At 41.9% G+C, this 25928-nt stretch overlaps 1 protein-coding gene across 1 annotated transcript in view; it reads right to left on the reverse strand.

Annotated features, from left to right (window-relative positions):
• LOC124031334 (ephrin type-A receptor 8-like) overlaps positions 1 to 25928 on the reverse strand; it is a 165253-nt gene that overhangs the window by 77027 nt on the left and 62298 nt on the right. The window contains 1 exon segment of the mRNA XM_046342432.1: positions 14334 to 14398. Coding sequence (XP_046198388.1) covers positions 14334 to 14398 — 65 coding nt within the window.

The raw sequence follows: 25928 nt of genomic DNA on the forward strand, positions 1-25928 counted from the left end.
CACTCTATCCCTCTCACTCTATCCCTCTCACTCTATCCCTCTCACTCTATCCTTCTCACTCTATCCCTCTCCCTCTATCCCTCTCAGGTCTCTATCCCTCTCACTCTATCCCTCTCACTCTATCCCTCTCACTCTATCCTTCTCACTCTATCCCTCTCACTCTATCCCTCTCACTCTATCCCTCTCAGGTCTCTATCCCTCTCACTCTATCCCTCTCACTCTATCCTTCTCACTCTATCCCTCTCCCTCTATCCCTCTCAGGTCTCTATCCCTCTCACTCTATCCCTCTCACTCTATCCCTCTCACTCTATCCTTCTCACTCTATCCCTCTCAGGTCTCTATCCCTCTCAGGTCTCTATCCCTCTCACTCTATCCCTCTCACTCTATCCTTCTCACTCTATCCCTCTCAGGTCTCTATCCCTCTCACTCTATCCCTCTCAGGTCTCTATCCCTCTCACTCTATCCCTCTCACTGTCACTCTCACTCTATCCATCTCACTCTATACCTCTCACTCTATCCCTCTCAGGTCTCTATCCCTCTCACTCTATCCCTCTCACTCTATCCTTCTCACTCTATCCCTCTCACTCTATCCCTCTCACTCTATCCCTCTCAGGTCTCTATCCCTCTCACTCTATCCCTCTCACTCTATCCCTCTCACTGTCACTCTCACTCTATCCCTCTCACTCTATCCTTCTCACTCTATCCCTCTCACTGTCACTCTCAGTCTATCCATCTCACTCTATCCCTCTCACTCTATCCCTCTCACTCTATCCCTCTCACTCTATCCTTCTCACTCTATCCCTCTCACTCTATCCCTCTCACTCTATCCCTCTCAGGTCTCTATCCCTCTCACTCTATCCCTCTCACTCTATCCCTCTCACTGTCACTCTCACTCTATCCCTCTCACTCTATCCCTCTCACTCTATCCCTCTCACTCTATCCCTCTCACTCCACCTTTATCTCTCTCTGAAATCTAGTCCGTGCTGCGACTGTGTCAGAGCTGTTTTTCCGACAGGATCCATCTGTACTGTCCTATCAATCACACAACGTTATGGGTGACAACTGCACCTGCTTAAGACCCTTGGGGGGTTATGTGTGTGCATGTGTGCGTGTTCGTGTATGTGTGTCTAACAGCGTGTGTGCTGACAGGGGGTGCGGGTGGGTTTTTGACACTTGGTTTCATCATTATCTCATCCAAATCATGGTTTCTACTGTCTGCGTTTATCACCCCCCCCTTCACACACAAAAACAAACACACAAACACGCACACACACAGTCCTGTCAGTGGTATCGATCGCATCTCGGGGCTACTGGTGGATGAACCTGTCATGGCCAACAAGGGGCGGACGGCAGGATAATGAAGTCTTTCTACTCTGTCTGATGGCTCCTGACATCTCTCTCTCTGTGTGTGTGTGTGTGTGTGTGTGTGTGTGTGTGTGTGTGTGTGTGTGTGTGTGTGTGTGTGTGTGTGTGTGTGTGTGTGTGTGTGTGTGTGTGTGTGTGTGTGTGTGTGTGTGTGTGTGTGTGTGTGTGTGTGTGTGTGAGAGAGAGAGTTTTGCAGCTCTATGGGGTTCCAAGAGCTGCCCACGGGCATCCTCAGTGCTGCCTGACTAAATTGGAAGGAAGGAGGCCCCCTGATGGGGAGACGTGATCCGTCATGTCATATGAACGAGCCACAGACAGTGGGGAGAGCTAGGGGTGCTAATAAAGACCTCTTAATCTGTTATATACACACACACACACAGGGCTAATTAGCGGTCTATTTCATGTCTCATCGGTCAGTCCAGATAAAATCTATTTCAACACCTCTCTCTCTTGTCAATAGATGTTATGCCCAGTCTGCAAATTATTTGATATCTCCATTCTGAGAATATCTATGGCTATCTCCTCTTTCCACCGGTACATGTATGTAGCCTATACTGAACATCAACCATTCCCTTCCTCTCTCTGCAGAAGTGTAAGACAGTGTTCACACTTTGCCTGTTCTATACATATTCTATGCTATATTTCCTGGACACAGTCAGCCATAAGCTTTGGAACAAAGCCTAAACGTCTTCTCCATCCCCTCTCCATACTCCCCCTTTCCTTCCCTTCATCTCAAGCTGATGCTCACACACACACATCGGTATGATTTCGCTCTCGCTAGGCCTGTCCAGGATTTCACACTTGATGAGCAGCAGGAAGAAATTAACAAATGAAATGTGTTCTAGGAAGGTTCTTGTAACATCAGAGGGTTTCTGTCACGATCGTCGGAAGGAATGCGAGTTGGGTTCCACATATTTATTTGCAGTGAAACTTCAAAAACCAATAAACATTCAACGAACGTGAAGTAACGTAGTGCACAAAGCACTAACACAAAACAATATCCCACAATGCAGGTGGGAACAGGAACACCTTAAGTATGATCCCTAATTAGAGACAACGATAATCAGCTGCCTTTACTTGGGAACCACACTAAAACACCCACATAGAAATAAAACGACTAGAACACCCGAGTCACGCCCTGACCTAAAATACCATGGTCAGGGCGTGACAGTTTCTGAAGCAAAGAAAATACATTATAGAAAACTGGTGTTGCTGGGGTGGCACATTTAATACACTGCAAACTGTCAGAGTGGCAAAATGACCATAGTGTTGTCTGTATGTGAGCTTGTGTGTGTGTGTGTGTGTGTGTGTGTGTGTGTGTGTGTGTGTGTGTGTGTGTGTGTGTGTGTGTGTGTGTGTGTGTGTGTGTGTGTGTGTGTGTGTGTGTGTGTGTGTGTGTGTGTGTGTGTGTGTGTGTGTGTGTGTGTGTGTGTAGGGGCCTATCGGTCTGCTTCTCGTGACAGAAACTGTCATGACGCCCGTTTATCACAGACCCCATAGGGGAGCGCCTTTCCTCCACAAGGGCACTGCTACCAGAGCTCAGCCACTCACCGCAACAAGATCTCACGCTTTCACCAATTTGAGTTTAGATTATGACTTTTGACCATGTTTCACATTTCTAGGTGTTTTGGACACTCTGGTTGCTCTGCTGCTGTTGCCGGCACCTCGTGGCTGGTTAAATTTAGGCATTAATTAGTTAACTGAAGGTTTGGGATAGGGTTCAAAAAATAACCCCACAGTGACATTTAGGCATTAATTCAGAATGGTTAAGGGTTAAGGTTTGGGATAGGGTAAACAATAAAAGACTGGGATTGAACACTTGACCCTCGGAGCAGGCCCTTGCGGCTTACGCCCATCCACCATCCTCGTCCACATGCCCCAGCAAAACCCCAGCAAAACCCCAGCAAACCCCAGCAAAACCCCAGCAAAACCCCAGCAAAACCCCAGCAAAACCCCAGCAAAACCCCAGCCTAACCCCAGCCAAACCCCAGCCTAACCCCAGCCTAACCCCAGCCTAACCCCAGCCTAACCCCAGCCTAACCTCCTGTCTACTTGATGGTAATAGCGCTCCCTGTTGCCGCTAGTTGCTGGTTGTCAAGGCATCTCCCGACGTCCTGTGTACCTGGACAGATGCAGGATTTTGAAGTGGATCTAGACTGACCTGGCTGCTTTCCACTACTGCTAACACACACCACGTGCGCACACACACACACATTCCCATACTATACATTTTCTGGCCAGTCTTCTCTTTCTGTCCCTCCATCCCGGCAGTCTGCCTCTAATATTTATATGACTCTTTTCCACACACACTGTGAGAGGCCTCACAATAAAATGTGTCACTACAGGGATGTGCACACAGTCACACATACACAGAAAATTCAAGGAGTACCAACATAAATCCTCACATCGGTCAAATTTATCACTGCAAATGATCCAGTACATTTAGATTATACCTCAAATTTTTGTATTACCCAGACCTTTTCTAAAGTCTTGAGTGCAGATAAGTGTGGTAGAGAGGCCTCTGCTAACCATTGCTATGGTCCTGTCTGAGAGCCTTCTAAAACTGAATAGCTTTAGGGCAAAAGAGTCTAAGTAACATAATTTAAAAGTCCCCATCAAAATCCCCCAGTTTAAGATAGAGATATGTTTTTTGCATGGGCTGCGACTGAATCCACCACATCTGCCTATGTCGGCCTTCCTCATCTGCGGTGGAAGGTGGCCGAGCTTCAGCGATGTTTGTCAGACCATGAGACATCCTGAAAATCTGTCTTTTCACAAAATTGTCTGTAACGTCAGAACGGTTTGGCTAATATGACCACACTACCGCAATATGAATCTCTCACGGATATGATGGTGTTCTTTCATTTTGATGTACGAGCCCTGTCTGAAGGTAACCCAAAACGAGTTTAAACTAATGAATGGAAGAATGGAGGAATTGATCAAAACAAACAAACTGAAATATCACATTTACATACAGTGGCAAAAAAAAGCATGTGAACCCTTTGGAAATACCTGGAGTTCTGTATAAATTGGTTATAAAATTTGATCTGATCTTCATCTAGGTCACAACAGACAAACACAGTCTGCTTAAACTAATAACACACAAAAAACGATATGTTTTCATGTCTTTATTGACCACACCGTGTAAACATACACAATGCAGGGTGGATAAAGTATGTGAACCCTTGGATTTAATAACAGTTTGACCCTTCTTTGGCAGCAATAACCTCAACCAAACTTTTTCTGTAGTTGCGAATCAGACCTGCATAACAGTCAGGGGAATTTTTTGGACCATTCCTCTTTACAAAACTATTTCAGTTCAGCAATATTCTTGGGATGTCTGGTGTGAACTGCTTGCTTGAGGTCATGCCACAGCAGCTCAATCAGGTTGAGGTCAGGACTCTGACTGGGCCACATCAGAAGGTGTTTTTTCTTCTGTTGAAGCCATTCTGTTGTTGATTTACTTCTGTGTTATGGGTCGTTGTCCTGTTGCATCACTCAACTTCTGTTGAGCTTCAATTGGTGGACAGATAGCCAAACATTCTCCTGCAAAATGTCTTGATAAATTGTACATTTATTTTTCCATCAATGATAGGCACTCAATATCCAGGCCCAGAGGCAGTGAAGCATCCCCAAACCATAATGCTCCCTCCACCATACTTTACAGCTGGGATAAGGTTTTGATGTTGGTGTGCTGTGCCTTTTTTTCTCCACACATAGTGTTGAGTGTTCCTTCCAAACAACCCAACTGTAATTTCATCTGTCCACAGAATATTTTGTCAGTAGCGCTGTGGAACATCCTGGTTCTTCCGTGGTGTCCTCCCATGAATACCATTCTTGTTTAGTGTATAACGTATCGTAGACTCGTCAACAGTGATGTTAGCATGTTCCAGAGATTTCTGCAAGTCTTTAGCTGACACTCTAGGATTCTTCTTAACCTCATTGAGCATTCTGTGCTGTGCTCTTGCAGTCATAATTTAAAAAATATAGTTTAAAAAATTTAACCACTCTTCGGAGGACAAATATCTTAGTTTTTCACAGATTTGTTGCTACATAGACATACATTTGACATTTACATGGTACTTTTAAATATAACAACAATAAATAACCAAACAAACTCTTCAATCCCGCCCCTCAGCCACTCTCAGCCCCTCCCACCTATCACTATAGACTGCCCTTGTTTGGTTTCCATGTGCCATATATTTTTCAATTGTGCTATGATGTTTTACAAAGTTTTTAATCTTTCTAATCGTATAATATCCAAAGATTATGAACTAAAAATAAAAACCTTTCCTACGAGTATTATTATATTATTTATTGATGGCCATGGCTTTCCAAGTCACCCAACACTGTTATTTGTAAGGTTCATTTTAGGTGCATGTTGTGATTTTGAACCATTCCTGAACCTCTGACCAGAAACAAGCTACATAGGGGAATACCAGAATAAATGATCTATTGATTCTGTCTCTTCGCAACAAAATCCACAGAGCTGAGATTGTTGTATGCCCCATATAGAGTTGAAGTCGGAAGTTTACATACACTTAGGTTGGAGTCATTATTATAAAACTCTTTTTTCAACCACCACAAATTTCTTGATAACATACTATAGTTTTAGCAAGTCGGTTAGGATGTCTACTTTGTGCATGACACAAGTAATATTTCAACAATTGTTTAAAGACAGATTATTTCACTGTATCACAATTCCAGTGGGTCAGAAGTTTAATACACTAAGTTGACTTCAACCTTAATATATAATGAACATCCTCAACAGGGGGAATATATTAGGTGTACGCTAATAAGCTGTAAAAAATAATTGTAAAATTTATAAGACTTGTTCATAAAGGAAAATGTGTTCATAAGAAGGGCTTGAGATCAAAGTCAATATTCAGACCACTGGATATCCAGTAAGCCTCTCTTTGCAGTAGTAGGATCTCAATGTTACCTCCTCTCCTTGGTAGAGCAACATGCTCAGTGATAACTGCATATATGACATAGCTCCTCCACTTCTATTCAAAATATCAATCATAAACATAAAAGTGTATTTTTTTAATTGCGCAAAGAATGCTTTTTTATTAATCAATATATTTGAGTTTAACTATAACATTTGTTCTATATTTTCTGGAGGAAAAAAGTTACATTTTAACCAACTTGTATGGCTTTTTTAAGAAAGGGCAATACTTTAAACAAAATTTCATTTTCATTTAGTCAGAAATGAGAAGTTGTCATCTGTATGAAGGCAAAATAGCAATTTTTGAACAAAGGCTTTTCTTAATAATCTACTGGAGAACAATTTGGGGTTTAAGTATAACTTATGTATGAGTGAAGCTTTAAGTGAGAGGTTTAAAGCTTTCATATATAATATTTTTTGGCCCCCAAACTCATTATATTCATTATCATTATTATTATTCTATAAATAAGCATGTTCAATTTAGTCTAGTTTAGCATTCCAAATCAAATTAAATCTTTTTTGCTCATATTGCTCATATGATTAAAAAATAATAATAATCAGGAGTAGGCAATGTCATTAGTAAGTAAGTAAGCTGTAATAGGACCAAATAGTTCATCAATGTCATTTTGTCCATAAATACACAAGTATTTACCTCTCCATGGTTGCAAAATCTTATCTATTTTTGCAAACTTTCTATTGAAATGAATTGTGGTAAGTCCATTTAGATTTTTTGAGATGTGAATACCAAGTATGTCTACTTCAACATCCGCCCATTTTATTGGTAAACTACAAGGTAATGTAAACACTGTATGTTTTAATGATCCAATATGTAATATGGAACACACACTTATCATAAATAGGTTTTAATCCAGAGAGGCTAGAAAAGTGATCAAGATCTTCAATGAGATTGTGCAGGGATCCAGATTGTGGACTAGTCATCAGCATACATTGACACACTAGTTTTTATCCCCTGGATTTCTAACCATTTGATGTTGTTGGATCTCATTTTAATAGCTAACATTTCAATGGCCATAATAAATGGATATTGGAACAACGGACAGCCTTGTTTTACTCCTCTTAAAAAGCTCAAAACTTTCTGAGGAGAAACAATTGTTTACTATTTTACGTCTGGGGTTGCTGTACATATAAGAGATTCACCAAAATGAAAGTATTCCAGGCATATATATATATATCTGTCATGAAGGTTTTTTTACATGGACAATATATTGGAGATTGTAACGTTGTTCGTCTGTTGAAGGAAGAGAGTCGGACCGAAATGCAGCGTGTTGGTTACTCATGACTTTAATGAATGAAAAACGCGGTACATGAAATAACTGAAACTAAATACAAAAACAGCAGAACGGAACGTGAAACTAATTACAGCCTATCTGGTGACTACAACACAGAGACAGATACAATCACCCACGAAATACAAAGCGAAACTATGGCTCCCTAAATACGGTTCCCAATCAGAGACAACGATAAGCACCTGACTCTGATTGAGAATCGCCTCAGGCAGCCAAGCCTAACAACACCCCTAATCAGCCACGATCCCAAATAATACAAACCCCAATACGAAAACAACATATAAACCCATGTCACACCCTGGCCTACCCCAACATATAACAAAAACACAAAATACAATGACCAAGGCGTGACAGAGATAATATACGACAATTACTTGAAACAATTGAACATTATGAAACATTGAAGATACCTGGTCTGTTATCGTCAATGTTTCATAGTGTTCAATTGTCTAAATGCCTAAGAAACCTGTCTGATCAGGATGAACAATATCTGGTGTAACCTTTTATATTCTATATGCTATGCATTTTGCCAGGATTTTTGCATCACAACATTTATGCGTTAGAGGCCTCCAGTTTTTTAAATGGACTGGATCTTTATACCTACCATTTGGGTCCTTATCTTTGAGTACATTAAAAAAGGTCTGATATACCTCTACTGGTATACCGTCAAGCCCTGGTGTTTTTCCAGACTGAAAATATGGTATTGCCTCAAAATATTCCTCTTCTGTAAGTTAGCCTTCACAGCGGTCTTTCTGTAAATTTGATAATTCTACATTATTATTTTGATTATTAGGGGGAAAAAATCCTTACAGTTAACATCATTCTGTGGAAATGGAGGAGCCTGAAAAGAAAACATGTGCTTAAAATATTTTGCTTCCTCTTTCAAAATATAATTTGGTGAATTATGGATGACTCCATTTGTAACGATTTTCTGTAAATTATTTTTGGTAGAATTTCTGTTAAAATTTCAAAAACATTTTGTGCATTCTTCCCCATTTTCCACCCAATTCGCTTTATTTTTGTAATAAAATACACTTAATCGTTCTTGAATAAGTACCTCCACTTCTTTTTGTTTTCCTCTAACCTATTTTGTGCCTCTATAGTACAGTTTCCATTACCATCTACCTGCACTGTTACTTCCTCTATTTCCTTTATTAGTCTAATCTCTTTTGACTTAAACTGATTTTGTTTTAATGATGAATATTGTAATGAATGGACTCTAAAAGTACATTTGAAAGGGTCCCATACAATAAGGGGATCTGCTGTACTGTTGCTGGTATTTTGGCCCATTCCTCCATTCAGATCTCCTCTAGAGCAGTGATGTTTTGGGGCTGTTGCTGGGCAACACAGACTTTCAACTCCCTCCAAAGATTTTCTATGGGGTTGAGATCTGGAGACTGGCTAGGCCACTCCAGGACCTTGAAATGCTTCTTACGAAGCCACTCTTTCGTTGCCCGGGCGGTGTGTTTGGGATCATTGTCATGCTGAAAGACCCAGCCAGGTTTCATCTTCAATGCCCTTGCTGATGGAAGGATGTTTTCACTCAAAATCTCATGATACATGGCCCCATTCATTCTTTCCTTTACACGGATGAGTCGTCCTGGTCCCTTTGCAGAAAAACAGCCCCAATGCATGATGTTTCCACCCCCATGCTTCACGGTAGGTATGGTGTTCTTTGGATGCAACTCAGCATTCTTTGTCCTCCAAACACGACAAGTTGAGTTTTTACCAAAAAGTTATATTTTGGTTTCATCTGACCATATGACATTCTTCCAATCTTCTTCTGGATCATCCAAATGCTCTCTAGCAAACTTCAGACGGGCCTGGACATGTACTGGCTTAAGCAGGGGGACACGTCTGGCACTGCAGGATTTGAGTCCCTTGCGGCGTAGTGTGTTACTGATGGTAGGCTTTGTTACTTTGGTCCCAGCTCTCTGCAGGTCATTCACTAGGTCCCCCCGTGTGGTTCTGGGATTTTTGCTCACCGTTCTTGTGATCCTTTTGACCCCATGGGGTGAGATCTTGCGTGGAGCCCCAGATCGAGGGAGATGATCAGTGGTCTTGTATGTCTTCCATTTCCTAATAATTGCTCCCACAGTTGATTTCTTCAAACCAAGCTGCTTACATATTGCTGATTCAGTCTTCCCAGCCTGGTGCAGGTCTACAATTTTGTTTCTGGTGTCCTTTGACAGCTCTTTGGTCTTGGCCATAGTGGAGTTTGGAGTGTGACTGTTTGAGGTTGTGGACAGGTGTCTTTTATACTGATAACAAATTCAAACAGGTGCCATTAATACAGGTAACGAGTGGAGGACAGAGGAGCCTCTTAAAGAAGAAGTTACAGGTCTGTGAGAGCCAGAAATCTTGCTTGTTTGTAGGTGAACAAATACTTATTTTCCACCATAATTTGCAAATAAATTCATAAAAATTCCTACAATGTGATTTTCTGGATTTTTTTTCTCCTTTTGTCTGTCATAGTTGAAGTGTACCTATGATGAAAATTACAGGCCTCTCTTATCTTTTTAAGTGGAAGAACTTGCACAATTGGTGGCTGACTAACTACTTTTTTTGCCCCACTGTATATATATATTCTCAAATATATATCTTTGGCCCATATAGATTAATTAGCCAGATCTGTTTTTGGTCCAATAGCATATTTAAAATAATCCATATTCCTTGTGGATCTGTTTTGCACAGATTGCACTATCGGATCAAAATTTGTATTACTTAAAATTAGTATAATCTCCCCTTTTGAGTTTCTTTGACCGTGACAAAAATATATTTCTCCCTCCCAGTCCTTTTTCCACCCAAACTCACCTATATTTGTAGAATGAGTTTCCTGTAAACAATAGATATTATATTCTTTCTCTTTTAGCCATGTAAAAATGTATCTTTTTTGATGATCTGCTAAGCAATTACAATTATACTTATTTCCCCACTTACCATAATCCTACCCAATTTTCAATTATACTTACCTCAACCAATGTTTGTAATCTTATCATTAAAACGCACCATTATGATTAAGTGTCCATGTAAATGTACCAACATAATTTACACTGTTAGGCATACTGTAGCTGCAACTTTGTAATCCTCCAATTGTCCTAATATCCCACCCACTAAAACCTCCCCCCATATCTAGGTCTGTTGTCACTAAGACCATCAGACCATCTCCCTGACTCATGATGCACCTTTGCGTCCTAAGGCAAACACTTGGCCGCCAATTGGCGTTGGCCAGAGGGAAATATGGGCAGTCCCATGATAACATAATTATCTATGAGCATGCCTAAGATAACTAACCAAATAACATTGAAAACAATCAGAAACAATATATATAGTAACAATAATAGATCATATTAATATAAATAACAGCACAATCTAACAGCATGGTCATATTTGAAAGTTCTAGCAAGGCTATAAGCATGTCATCCCAGCCTGCTCAGTTCATTGGATTCAATTGTTGGTAAAAAAAAAAATATAAAAAAATAATTAAAAATAGAAAACAACCTAAATATATCGCAAGACGATTCCCTTTTTTATGTCCATTACATGCAAGACATATTGCATGTAGTCCTCATTATATCCTGTTGTATTCCGACAAAAACGGAAGAACGAACAGAGTGTCTACGGCCACTAATGACTGCAAGTAAAAATGAGTCTTAAGCATCACATTATATCCTGTTGTATCATGCCAGTCATCTTTGCAGAACGGCCACTCCTAGGGAGAGTAGCAACAGTGCTGAACTTTCTCCATTTACAGACAATTGGTCTTACCGGTGGACTGATGAACATCAAGGCTTCTAGAGATACTTTTGTCAGTCTTTCCAGCTTTATGCAAGTCAAAAATTCTTAAATGTAGCTCTTCTATGATCCCATTTGTTCGAGGCATGGTTCACATCAGACAATGATTCTTGTGAACAGCAACGTCAAATTTTGTGAGTGTTTTTTTTATAGGACAAGGCAGCTCTAACCAACGTCTCCAATCTCGTCTCATTGATTGGACTCCAGGTTAGCTGACTCCTGACTCCAATTAGCTTTTGAAGAAGTCATTAGCCTAGAGGTTCACAAACATTTTCCAATCTACACTGTGAATGTTTATATGATGTATTAAATATAGAAAATAAAAATAAATGTTTTTGTGTGTTATTAATTTAAGCACACTATGTTTGTCAATTGTTGTGACTTAGATGAAGATCAGATCACATTTGATGACCAATTTATGCAGAAATCCAGGTAATTCCAAAGGGTTCACATCTATTTCTACTCCTGCATTGACTTGGTATGGTCATTGTCTTGTTGGAAGGTGAACCTTTGCCCCCTTGTCTGAGATCCTGAGCGCTCTGAAGCAGGTTTGCTCCGTTCATCTTTCCCTCGGCCCTGACTAGTCTCCCAGTCCCTGCCACTGAAAAACATCCGCACAGCATGATGCTGCCACCATCATGCTCCACCGTAGGGATGGTACCAGGTTTCTTCTAGGCGTGAATCTTGTTTTCATGGTCTGAGAGTCATTTAAGTACCTTTTGGCAAACTCCAAGGGGCTGTCATGTGCCTTTTACTGAGAAGTGGCTTCCGTCTGGCCACTCTACCATAAAGGCTGCTTGATGGAGGCCTATAAAGATGGTTGTCTTTCTGGAAGGTTCCCCCATCTCCACAGAGTAACTCTGGAGCTCTGTTAGAGTGACCATCAGGTTTTTGGACACCTCCTTGACCAAAGCCTTTCTCCCCCAATTGCTCAGTTTGGCCAACTCTAGGGACAGTCTTGGTGAATCCAAACTTCTTGATGGAGGCTACTGTGTTCTTTGGGACCTTCAATGGCTCGACACTATCCTGTCTCAGGGCTCTAGGGACAATTCCTTCGACTTCATGGCTTGAGTTTTGCTCTGACATGCACTGTTAACTGTGGGACCTTATATAGACAGGTGTGTGCCTCTCCAAATCTTGTCGAATCAAGGTGAAGCTTCACCTTCCAACATGACAACGACCTTAAGCACACTGCCAAGACACCCAGGAGTGGCTTTGGGACAAGTCTCTGAATGTCCTTGAGTTGCCTATCCAGAGCTTGTACTTGAACCTAATCGAACATCTTTGGAGAGAACTGAAAATAGCTGTGCAGCGACTCTCCCCATCCAACCTGACAGAGTTTGAGAGGATCTGCAGAGAAGAATGGGAGAAACTCCCCAAATACAGGCATGCCGATCTTGTAGTGTCGTAGCCAAAAAGACTCGAGGCTGTAATTGCTGCAAAGGTGGTTCAACAAAGTTCTGAGTACTGAATACTTGTGTAAATGTCATATTTCATTTATTTTTTTTGCAAAATAAAAATAAAAAACAGTTTTTGCTTTGTCATTATGGGGTATTGTGTATAGATTGATGAGGGGGTGAAAAAACAATTTAATCCATTTTAAAATAAGGCTGTAATGTGAAAAAAGTCAAGGGGTCTACAAACTTTCCCAATGCACTGTATACCTCCAGGGGTTCTAAAATTCAAAATCAAATAGCTAAATGATCCATGGTATGACCATCTTAAAACAATCCCATGTGTTCGTTTTGTAGAACTCCCCTCCCCCCAAAGGCTTAGACTTTAGATTAAGGGCATTTTTACCTACAAGAACGTATGAGAATTCTATAACATATGTGATGCAGATTAGAACTCCCTATATGTCAGGTCTTACAAACCTTTATGCCAACTTCAAACTGACATCTCAAAGTGTTTGCCAAACTCTGCACCCGGAGGAGTCTATTCATTCATGTCTGTGTCTTAACAATCACATCACCAGACAATGAGTTGATTGGTTGATTGGGTAATTGTGTCCCAGCAGGGGAGGGAGGCATGTTGGGTAAATCACCATGATGACATCTCTGACAGGAGATGTGTGTGTGTGTGTGCGTGCGTGTGTGTGTGTGTGTGTGTGTGTGTGTGTGTGTGTGTGTGTGTGTGTGTGTGTGTGTGTGTGTGTGTGTGTGTGTGTGTGTGTGTGTGTGTGTGTGTGTGTGTGTGTGTGTGTGTGTGTGTGTGTGTGTGTGTGTGTGTGTGTGTGTGTGTGTGTGTGTGTTAGGACAGTGACAGCTCTATGCTCTGATCACTCTGAGAGTGGCTAATTCAATACCCCATGCATCATCCCCTGCTGTTAGAATATGCACATTTACAGACGAGGAAACAGGGGTTAGCTCTGTCCTCCCCTGTCATCGCTTTACTCTCTTTCCTCTCCTCCATCTACCACTTCTCCTCCCTGTACTTATCGCCGCTTTTTCCTCCCTCCAGTTCTATTGGTCTCTTCTTTCCTCTACCTCCACACCGTTCCCCCCTCGTCCTCGTCCTCGTCCTCGTCCTCTACCTTCCTCTCTCTCCTCTCTCTCCCCTCTGGCTCTTAACAATAACAATATAAATGCATTTCTTCACACTTGTCACTGCATCTCAAAACGCTTTACACTTGTCTCCCCTTCTTTCCCCTTGTTCTTGTCCTTCTCTCTCCCTCTACGTCTTCCCTCTCCTCTTTTCTAGATCAAACAACGTGTCAGACTGACATGGGATAGTGAGAAAGGAAGCTGATAGGAGAATAACAGGGCCTTAACTTTCAACAACAAGTTCTAGTTAATGCACTTTGCCACTCCACTGTATCTCTGCCTCAGTCTTCAGATGGATTACACACGCACATCCATAAGTGCAAACATGCACACACACGCACATGTGCACACGCACACGCACAAAATAAATCTTACCCCATGTGATGGGTAGGTAAGCCAGCCCCAGTCGCCTGATATCGAGGAGGTGTCTAGTAGATTCACTGCAAAACAGAAAGAACATCTGTGAGGATAATCGTCAATAAAATGTGTGTAGTACTCACAGTCACACACACTATAATGAACAGAGTGCATGGACAGCAGTACAATATTACCAGAACACTGGCAACAGTCTGTGTGTCTGTGCTAGCATTTGTGTGGCTGCTGGGTCTGACTCTATTAGGCTTGCTAATCACCTTAGTGCTGAAGTTTCTCACTGGGTGATCAATAAAGTTGATTAGCACACAAGCCCTCCCATCCAAAACTCACACTTCTCCATTCCAACCCCAACCTCAGCCCTCCATCCAGCATGGAGACAACATGCGGTCCCAGACAGCCAGCCATCCCCTGGGCTCTTCCCACGTTTATTGACAGCCACATAATGCTAAGCGTTGTTAAAGCAGGCTCCAAGGTGACCCTAAGAAATGTGGTGGTGTAGGTGAGTTTGTTTGGGAAGGTTTTGTATCTCTGTGTCACACTGCTTCATGTTGCGCAGCTCAAACTGTACTGGGCTGTGACACCAAATCAAATCAAATGTTATTTGTGACATGCGTCGAATACAACAGGTGTAGACTTTACTGCGAAATGCTTACTTACGAGTCTTTCCTAATGAAACAGAGTTAAACAAATTTTAAAAAATAGCAAAAAGGTCAAATGTTTTTATTTGTCCTTTTCACATTTGCATTTTACAAAATGTGTCACCTGTGTTGTGAAATGGAAATGTAAACAAGAACCTTTCTGTTACTGTTCCAACGCTCTAATCGCTCTAACACAAGAGGAGTAAAGTACACAAAAATGAAGCTGTATACAGGGAGTACCAATACCTGTACCGTATCACTGTGCAGGGGTGCAAGGTGTTTGAGGAAGATACAGTATGTAAAGGCAGGGTAAAGTGACTAGGAATCAGGATAGATAATAATAAGAGTAAAATAAAGAAGTAGCAGTATATGATGACTGTGAAAGTGTGTGTGTGTGCGTGTGTGTGTGTGTGTGTTTGTGTGTTTGTACAGTATGTAGTGTTTGTGTTCATGTGTATGTGTGTGTGTGAGAGAGCCAGTGTAGTGTATGTGAGTGAGTGTATATATAGTATTGTGAGTGTGCATAGAGTCAGTGCAAGATAGAGTCAATTCAGAATAGACAGGGTAAACACTTGATTAAATATTTAGTAGTCTTATGGCTTGAGGGTGGAAGCTGTCTCAGAGCCTGTTAGTCCAATTGCCGATTCTCTGGTACTGTCTACAGGACTGTCGCAGAGTGTACAGTTTATGGCTAGGGTGGCTGGAGTATTTGGCCATTTTTCAGGCCTTCCTCTGACACCGTCTGATATAATATAATAATAATAATAGAGGTCCAAGTGGCAGGGAGCTCGGCCCCAGAAGAGGAAGAGGTGCTGTCGTGCCCTCTTCACAACTGTGCAGGTGTGTGTGGACCATGTTAAGTTCTCAGTGATGTGGACGCCAAGGAACAAAGCTCTGGACCCGCTTCACTACAGCCGCGTTTATGTGGATGAAAACGTGCTCTCCCCCCTGTTTCCTGTAGTCCAGGATCAGCTCCTTGGACTTACTGACATTGAGGGAAAGGCTGTCAACATACAGGGATACACACACCTGTGTGACAGATGAGATGGGATGCCTGAGGCCAGGGTCGTTGTCACAGCATCCTGGAGCAGAGCATCACCGCAGTTATGTTGCCTTGGCCCAGTTTACCCTCCGAGCCCTGGGATCCCAAACCTCCACCTCATACTCAGGGAGGTCTGCATAGCTACACCACTCTCTACCTCCCTCTATCACCCTCCCTTTATCTCTCTCTCTCTCTCTCTTGCTTCCTCTCCATCTCTTTCCCGCTCTCTTTCTTTCTGTGTGTGTGTGTTTGTTTCTTTACCAGCTTCCTTCACTTCTCACAAACTTATCAAGAGGAATTGATGTTTGTCCCAGGGTTCACAGTCACACCAGCTGATGTTCCACACATTAAAATGAGCTTTCAGGACTGTTCACACCCTTCTCTTTCTCTCTCTCTCTCTCTCTCTCTCTCTCTCTCTCTCTCTCTCTCTCTCTCTCTCTCTCTCTCTCTCTCTCTCTCTCTCTCTCTCTCTCTCTCTCTCTCACTTTCTCCTGCTCTCTCTCGTATTGTAAATAGCTGGCATGGTGGAGGTCCTAATTTGGGTGTGCTAGTGCTGAGGAGGGCAGTGGGTCAGAACACTGAAACAGATGGCACTGCCACCCCTCCCCCATCTCCCCCCATCTCTCCCCCTCTGTCATCTTTCTCCCCCAGGGTCCCTCCCACCCCCAGGGTGCCTCTCTCCCTCCCCCAGGGTGCCCTCTCCCCCCCCAGGGTGCCCTCTCCCCCCCCAGGGTGCCTCTCTCCCACCCCCAGGGTGCCTCTCTCCCTCCCCCAGGGTGCCTCTCTCCCTCCCCCAGGGTGCCTCTCTCCCTCCCCCAGGGTGCCTCTCTCCCTCCCCCAGGGTGCCTCTCTCCCTCCCCCAGGGTGCCTCTCTCCCTCCCCCAGGGTGCCTCTCTCCCTCCCCCAGGGTGCCTCTCTCCCACCATTTTGCGCTGATGATGCGTTCAACCCCTTTCTCAATCCAAGGTCACAAATTGATGTCACTATTACGCACCTTTAAGTGTTAGCTCAAGTGACATAATGAAAATATCAGCTCAATGTGACTGGATTTAGTCATTCTGCCAGGCACTGGGGGAATACCGCTATGCCGCTGTGAATACGGGACAAAAAACAGTTTCTCTGGCAGACTTTGATACATCATATCACACCAAAGCCTTTGAAGACATAAGAGGTATTCATTTACTTTCCTCTCAAATAAAAAATTCCCCTGTTTTTGAGGATGGTAAGTAATTTATTTTATTTGCTCTGCCTGTCTGGAATAGGACTTATACACAACCATCAGCGCTGTAGATATCTCTTCATGGTGATATACTGTAGATAGTGTGGAAGAAGTGGGCAGTGAGACAGTAATTAACATGTTGTTGTTCACGTCTGTTTCTCTGATATATGAGAGAAAGTGATGGGGGAGAGAGAACGAGAGATAGAGAGAAAGAGAGAGGTATTCACAGAGTGATTAGATAGAGACCAGATAGTAATATGAATTAGCTAGCCCTTGACTGGTGCAGACACCCAGACATGCCCCGGAGCATAGCCTAACTCAGTGCCAGGTCTGCAGACTGTTATAGTTTTTTTCGATTGCTAAACGACAGTGGGCACAACTGGAGTCACATGTGCAAAACTCCAACTACAGTCTGCACTACCAACAGTCACCTGAGCTAAACAGTTCACATCACCTGCAAAACTCATTCCAAGCAACACAACTCTTAACACATGGCTCAAAACACGCTCAGTGCAGTCAAACACTTTGCTACAACCCTCACTGAGATAACACACACTGTCACTGCTGTTCAGAACACACTGAGAGTAAAAACACTAGCATCAAACACCAATACAGAGCATCAAACACCAATACAGAAAATACAAACTTTTCATCTTTACAGTTTGAACAATTTCAGTGACTTCATACAAAGTAATATTTTATTCAAAGAAAAGAGTGACATTCGTTCACATGATTTATTAACATTTTTAGAACATAACAATTCTTTAAGGTAAATGAAAATTAGCAGTTTGCTTCAATAGGCTGTAGTAATTTATGGAATTACAGTAATGAGAAAAAAAAGGTAGAAACTAAAAGTACATACTGTAATTCGAACAAATAATTGAGGGGCTAATCCTGCCTCTCTCTAGCATCAAGCCACAGGTTTTCTTCAAAATCACATCTAATGTTTTCTCTTGCCATGCACCTGGGGAAGAACCTTCTGGAGTGCCTTATCCATCCCTGGCAGTCCGCTGGACTCGTGTCCTCACATCCGGCACGCATGGCTTCCAAAAGAGACATTTGGTCATGTGGGTGGTGACCAAACACTTTCCACCTCCAGGCAGAGAAAAACTCCTCTATTGGGTTGAGGAAGGGTGAATATGCAGGCAGGTACAAAACCATAAATCTGTGATGTGCTGCAAACCAATCTGTGACAGCTGCAGAGTGGTGAAGAGCAACGTTATCGCAAACTATGACAAAAACTTGGGGGTTTCTTACTGGCTCCCCCTGTTCTGCTGGCACTAGCTGAGCATAGAGCTGTTCTAGGAAAGCGATAAGCCTTTCTGTGTTGTATGGGCCAATGAGTGGTGTGTTGAGAAGCAAACCATCATTGGCCATTGCAGCACACATGGTGATTTTTTTTTCCCCCCTTTGGCCTGGAACCTCCACAGTGGCCCTTTGACCTATAACATTCCTTCCTCTGCGCCGTGTTTTGGCAAGGTTAAATCCAGCTTCATCGATAAATACAAATGAATGTGGTCTTTCCAGTGCTTCCACCTCCATTACTCTCTGAAAAACAGTAAGTGCACAGTTTTACTGTAGAAATGCTAGTGTTTTTTTAAACTGTAAATATTTTGTATAGCTGTGTACGTAACCTCAGACGTCTTACCTGGACATATTGGTATCTTTGCTCTTTTACCCGTTCACTGTTTCTCTCGAACGGTACAGTGTATAATTGTTTCATTGTAACTTGGTGTTTCTTTAGGACTCGAGCAATAGTTGTTGTGCTGACAGAATTAACATTTTCAAATATATCATTATCAGCCAGCACTCTATCTTGAATCTCCCGCAGTTTTATTGCATTGTTGACAACAACCATGTCAACAATAGCATTTTCCTGCACATCTGAAAATATTTTTCCTCTTCCCCCTGTTGGGGGCAGCCTTTGGGTCCTGTTGTAAAAATATATTTTACAGTCAAACTTACTGTAATATATCTGTGTAAATATTCTATAATTGCAATACAAAATAGATTCCTGTAATGTTTTCATTTACTGTAAGGATGTAACTCTCACCTGTTTGCATGATGGAAAATTCGCATTACAGATGCCACTATGGATCTTTGCAGATTGGGTTGCACCCTCAACCCTGCCTCTCTCAATGAGAGACCATGGTTCACGACATGGTCTATAAGTGTAGCACTTATTTCATCTGAAATAACAGCTCTTTGTCTTCTTTGTCTTCCTCCATGCATCCGCCCTCTCCCTGCCACCCTTCTCCCTCCACGTACCCATCTTACTTGTTCCATTTCCAAAATGAGTCTTTCTGAGCTCTACCTATATACACTGTAATATGTGTGTGTGTTCACTAACAAGTCTAAAACAAGACACCTGCTTAGCCTTTCAGCTGAAATTGCAATCAGCAGTGTTTGAAAGGCACAAGGCTGAAATCTATTCAGTTTTGAATGTGTGGTTCACAGTTTTGACAGCAGTGTGTTAGCATTTGAACAAAGTGCTGTAAATCCACAGTGTTGTGCAGGTTGTGGTTAAAGTCATGGGATAAGTGTGTAGAGTTTTGAAAACTGTGTTCAAGCAATGAAAAACGAACTAGAGTTTGGTCCACATGAACTGCTGCTGTGCAGACTGTAGGTAGAGTTTTGCACATGTGACTCCAGTTGTGTCCACTGTCGTTTAGCAATCGAAAAAAACTGTAACCTATCACTGCCATGGAGAGAGTAATAAGAGTGGATAGGTTACCGCTTGCACTAATTGTGACAGTAGCAGTTGTGGTGCAGTTTCAATATGGTTATAGTACATGGGGCCACAGGAGCATAGTCCTCAGTCAACTATCACACCTGTCCAACCCAGTGGCCCCAGCATCCACCTCAGTAGATCTGATCCCAAGAATGTCGACCACTTCACATATCTGGGGAGCACCATCTCCAAAAAGCAAGCCAGTCGTTGGGATGGCCTCAGCCTCAGAACAAGATACTCAACTATCACTCTTTGAAAATCTATAATCACAACTCAGCCAACTCACAGACATGGCTTCCTTCTGATCCACCTGGCACTCCAAACCCCTCACAGCAGTAGACAACTTTGAGGAGGACAGAAACAACTAACTACAGCCAGAGCAAAGCGTCATTCCCACACAATCAGAACAGCAACACCAGCAGAAGCACGTGTCCTTAATTTTTCAGAGTATAAGCTTCACAACTCTGTCTCCTGAGCCATTCAAGAACCCACAATAAACCTAAATGACTGCACTAAGTCGTCATAGTTGAAACTGACAGACTGGCAGAGATAGATAGTAGTAGTATAACAGTGTATTATGAATTATGATATTGCTGTTTTCCAAGTACCCCCACTCCAGTAGTGCCAGCAATGAGAGAGTTAAATGTTTTGCTTGAGGGGCCAGAGTGCTTCTCCTAAAGGGCTCTCAGCTTGAAATGCTGTTTGTTCATCTTTCACTGCTCTCTGTTCATAACAGAAACCCACAAAAATAAACCCTCATCTCTCTCTCTCTCTCTCTCTCTCTCTCTCTCTCTCTCTCTCTCTCTCTCTCTCTCTCTCTCTCTCTCTCTCTCTCTCTCTCTCTCTCTCTCTCTCTCTCTCTCTCTCTCTCTCTCTCTCTCTCTCTCTCTCTCTCTCTCTCTCTTTATTTACTCTCTCTCTGTAAGTCTTCTACTTAAGTGCAAGTGCTTGATGAAAAAGCTGTCTATGAAGCTTTTGAAGTTCTTTTGGCTTGTTAGGAACATGAAACATATTTCCCAGGGCAGTGGTCAAATTCTTTCCACCATTAATTTCCCTCGCCCCAACACATAATGAGTGTGTGTGTGTGTGTGTGTGTGTGTGTGTGTGTGTGTGTGTGTGCGTGCGTGCGTGCGTGCGTGCGTGCGTGCGTGTGTGTGTGTGTGTGTGTGTGTGTGTGTGTGTGTGTGTGTGTGTGTGTGTGTGTGTGTGTGTGTGTGTGTGTGCAGGAAAGAAGCATGTATCAAATCAGCAGGCGAATGCCGACCGGCCACTGCCTGAAACAGCCCCGGTCACAGAACTATGGCACACGTCTGTCTCTCCATTTTCTCCCTCTCTCGTTCTCTCTCTCCCTCTCTAACAGCGGCAGGCTGTGCCGAGGCGTGCATCTCAGGAAAAACAAGTGAATTATGGGCTGGGCAGAAGGAGAGGAAGTTAGGTTTAATGCCTGCAACACAGTCTCCAGCACAACAACACGTTTAAAATCAAAGAGGGAAAATAAACATGAAGGAAAAATAACCTGAGAGAGCAAGTATTCAAAATCAAATTTCCCTCATAGGGTCAGGTTTCCACATCATATTTTTTTTTTTTTTTTTTTTACTTTTGAAAGTCAACTTTTCCTCTCAGAAATACACGATTTCTCAACCATCACCTTATAGGCTATTTTATTTTTTGTATAACCACCAATAAACAGTGTCATTTGTGAATTGTGGTGATAAATGATTTCCCTTTACTTTGGCACCATAGTGAATGTTTAAATAAAATTGTTATTTAAAACCTTTTGTGACCACGGGGCAGTATTTTCATTTTTGGAGAAAAAAAACATTCCTGTAGTAAACGGGATATTTGTCAGGACAAGATGCTAGAACATGCATGCAATTGACAGCTTACGATAGAAAACACTCTAAAGTTTCCAAAACGGTAAAAATATTGTCTGTGAGTATAACAGAACTGATGTTGCAGGCAAAAGCCTGAGACAAATCCAATCCGGAAGTGCCTCATATTTTGAAAGCGTTGCGTTCCAATGGGTCCCTATTGAGCAGTGAATGGGCTATCAACCAGATTACTCTTTCTCCGTATTCCCGAAGGTGTCTACAGCATTGTGACGTAGATTTACACATTTATTTTGAATAATACCCGTAGGCGGCTACAATGTGCAAGTGGTCACCTTATGCTCCCAGAGAGATCCTCGCGTAAAATACAGAGGTAGCCATTACTCCAATCGGTCCTACTGAAAAACTAATTGTCCCGATGGATATATTATCGAATAGATATTTGAAAAACACCTTGAGGATTGATTATAAACAATGTTTGCCATGGTTCTGTCGATATTATGGAGCTAATTTTGAATATTTTTCGCCGTTTTCGTGACTGCAATTTCCGGGCTATTTCTCAGCCAAACGTGAAGAACAAATGGAGCTATTTCGCCTACAAAAATAATATTTTGGGAAAAAAGGAACATTTGCTATCTAACTGGGCGTCTCGTGAGTGAAAACATCTGAAGCTCATCAAAGGTAAACGATTTTATTTGATTGCTTTTCTACATTTACATTTTCTGATTTCCGTGACCAAGTTACCTGCTGCTAGCTGGACAAAATGCTATGCTAGGCTATCAATAAACTTACACAAATGCTTGTCTAGCTTTGGCTGTAAAGCATATTTTGAAAATCTGAGATGACAGGGTGATTAACAAAAGGCTAAGCTGTGTCTCAATATATTTCATTTGTGATTTTCATGAATAGGAATATTTTCTAGGGATATTTATGTCTGTTGCGTTATGGTAATTTGTGTCAGGCGATGGTTACGCTCCCGCATGTGGGATGGGGAATCACTAGAGGTTTTAATAAAAAAATATATGTAAGTCCTTTATACTGTAAAACATCTATTTGTAGGCATTGTAGAAAGTACTGGGGGCTAATAAATTGGCATGTCCCACTGGTCATGTGTTGAGGTGTAGTGATATGTTTTGGGGACTTTGAGATATCTATCTATTATTTTGAATGCTAGACAGTGAGCAGAAGTATTTAATATATTGTATAGATCAATAAAAACAAAGGAGGAAATTAAAATCCCTTTTATTACTGATATAATGTGTGTCCCTCAGTTTTATGTCATTGGTGTTGCCGCCTTAAAAATCACTGATTACAAAGATATACACTCACAGTCCAGTTTATTAGGTACACCTATATAGTACCGGGTTGGACCTGAATTCTTCGGGGCATGGATTCTCGGGGCATGAAGTTGGAAACGTTCCACAGGGATATTTGTCCATGCACTGGCATCACGCAGTTTCTGCAGATTGTAACGGCAGTACATCACCACCACCAACGTGAAACGTCGCCACCAGGCAGGATGGGTCCATGGACTCTGCCATCAGCATGACGCAACAGGAGCCAGGATTTGTCGGACCAGGCAATATTTTTCCACTCCTCAATTGTCCATTGTTGGTGATCGTGTGCCCACTGAAACCGTTTCTTCTTGTTTTTAGCTGATAGGACTGGAACCCGGTGTGGTCTGTAACAAGGATCGACAAATTGTGTGTTCCGTCCTGCACACCACTGTTGTGCTGCGCTGTTATTTGTCTTTTTGTGGCCCGCTTCTTAGCTTGCAAGATTCTTGTCATTCTCCTTAGATCTGTCTCATCAACAAGCTGTTTTCACCCACAGGACTGCCACTGACTGGATGTGTTTGGTTTGTAGCACCATCCTCGGGAAACCTAGACACTGATGTGCTTGAAAAGCCCAGGGGGACGATTCTGAGTTTCTGGATCTGGCGTGCCTGGCACCGACGATCATACCACGGGAGGACATTCAATTTAATTTAATAATTGAGATTCCAGCATTCAAAGAAGTGGCCATAGCATAATTTGCAAATAAATTAATGAAAAATCCTAGAATGTGATTTTCTGGATTTCTTTTCTCATTTTGTCTGTCATAGTTGAAGTGTACCTATGACGAAAATTACAGGCCTCTCTCATCTTTTTAAGTGGGGGAACTTGCACAATTGGTGGGTGAATAAATACCTTTTTGCCCCACTGTATATTTTTTACTGGACTGATGGCCTGCATCTCATGGACAGTCTGAGGGGATGGAGGGGGCAGCAGTGAGGTTTCCTCTCTCCCGACTAACCATCCCTCCGCTCTCCCTCAAATCCGCTGAGAAAACTGGTGCCCCCACACACCGATGCATATAGCCCCTCTATTGTTATTTACTGCTGCTCTTAAATGATTCTCATCTCTTTTTAATGTATTTTCTTAAAACTGCATTGTTGGTTAAGGGCTTGTAAAGTAAGCATTTCACTACAAGGTCTACACCTGTTGTATTTGGCGCATGTGACAAATACAATTTGATTTGATTTAAAGGGGGACACAGTCTTCCAGCTGATGGCGAAATTCAAGTTGCACTGCATTATTTCTATCTCATGCATCAATTCATGTTGTTAATTCTATGACCAGAGAAAGTGAAATATTCCTTGATATTAAAAAAGATACAAGCACCTAATAATAACACAGCAAGCTTATCGAAACATGTTGCTATACTCATTCATTGCAGCTGCAATGCTGGTTGTAGTGTAATTGGAATTAGGGAGAAAACGCAATTAATGGCTTAAAAAGTGTTGAACAAGGTGTTGACAGTGCTGAAAAGCAACCTAAACATGAATTTACTCTGACAAACAGAAGCTCTTTGTTGTATTCATTGAGTCCCTCTCCAATTATGGTTTTAAAAGTTTTGAAATCTTGCCTGATCAACTTTGTTGTGCGTTCAGGGCTTCATTTCACAATCTATGGCATGAGGAAACTGTGCCTACATGGTGATCTGAGCTATCTAATTGGCCAGCGGTAGGCCTATAGGTGGACTTGAATTGCTCTCTCAGAGTTCGACATTCAGACACACGAAATGGTTGAAAATGGGAACACTTTGCCATCCCAGCGCTAGGGCTGCTGAATCAAGTGCACCTACTGCCAACAGCGCTAGGGCTGCTGAATCAAGTGCACCTACTGCCAAAAGAGCAAAACAAGGCTTTATCGTTGTTTTGTTTTTCAGAAATGTTGGTGATTGACTAGGAATGCCTTGGAAATCGACCAGTCTATCGGTTGGTGACCAGTGATTTAAGGATTCCATTGAAAATTTGGTGTCTAAATTCAAAGTGTCACTTGGTGTTAGTCAATTTAAATGAAGAGCAATAACATTGTGAGTAAATTATGAATCATATCACTTTAGCAAATTATTTTTAAAGGATTGTTTACCTTAGATTTGAGAATGTATGGCTTCCATTTCAGAAAATCTACAGTACCTGTCAAAAGTTGGACACACCTACTCATTTCAGGGTTTTTCTTTATTTTGACTATTTTCTACATTGTAGAATAACAGCGAAGACATCAAAACCACGAAATAACACATATGGAATCATGTAGTAAAATATATTTTATATTTGAAATTCTTCAAAGTAGCCACCCTTTGCCTTGATGACAGTTTTGCACACAAACTTTTGACTGGTACTTTAAATGTTGTTAATATCATTGGCGTTACTACTCCTACTGGTGGCACAATGTTATCATAATGGTAAAACTTTTCGTATCATTCAGCTACCATATTATTTGACTTAGAAGGGGAAGATGTACCCCGATACATTTAAATAAATAAACAAATGTGGAAAGATTGTTTTTCTTTCTCCAAAATGCCATGCCCAAATGCCATCGTAATTCAAGAATGACCCAACAGCATTTAAAGGGTTAGTTTATTTTTAAGTTGAATTCACGTTTGTTGCAAAGGCCAGGCAGAAGATTGGCAAAATAAATGTTGTTCACAAGATACAAATGTTGACATAGGAAAGAGGGTAACTTCGTAAAGAGGGTAACTCTGTAAATAGCCCATCCAACTACCTCATCCCCATACTGTATTTATTTATCTTGCTCCTTTGCACCCCAGTATCTCTACTTGCACATTCATCTTCTGCACATCACTCCAGT

Source organism: Oncorhynchus gorbuscha, linkage group LG03 (assembly GCF_021184085.1).
Source record: "Oncorhynchus gorbuscha isolate QuinsamMale2020 ecotype Even-year linkage group LG03, OgorEven_v1.0, whole genome shotgun sequence".
NCBI classification, from domain to species: domain Eukaryota; kingdom Metazoa; phylum Chordata; class Actinopteri; order Salmoniformes; family Salmonidae; genus Oncorhynchus; species Oncorhynchus gorbuscha.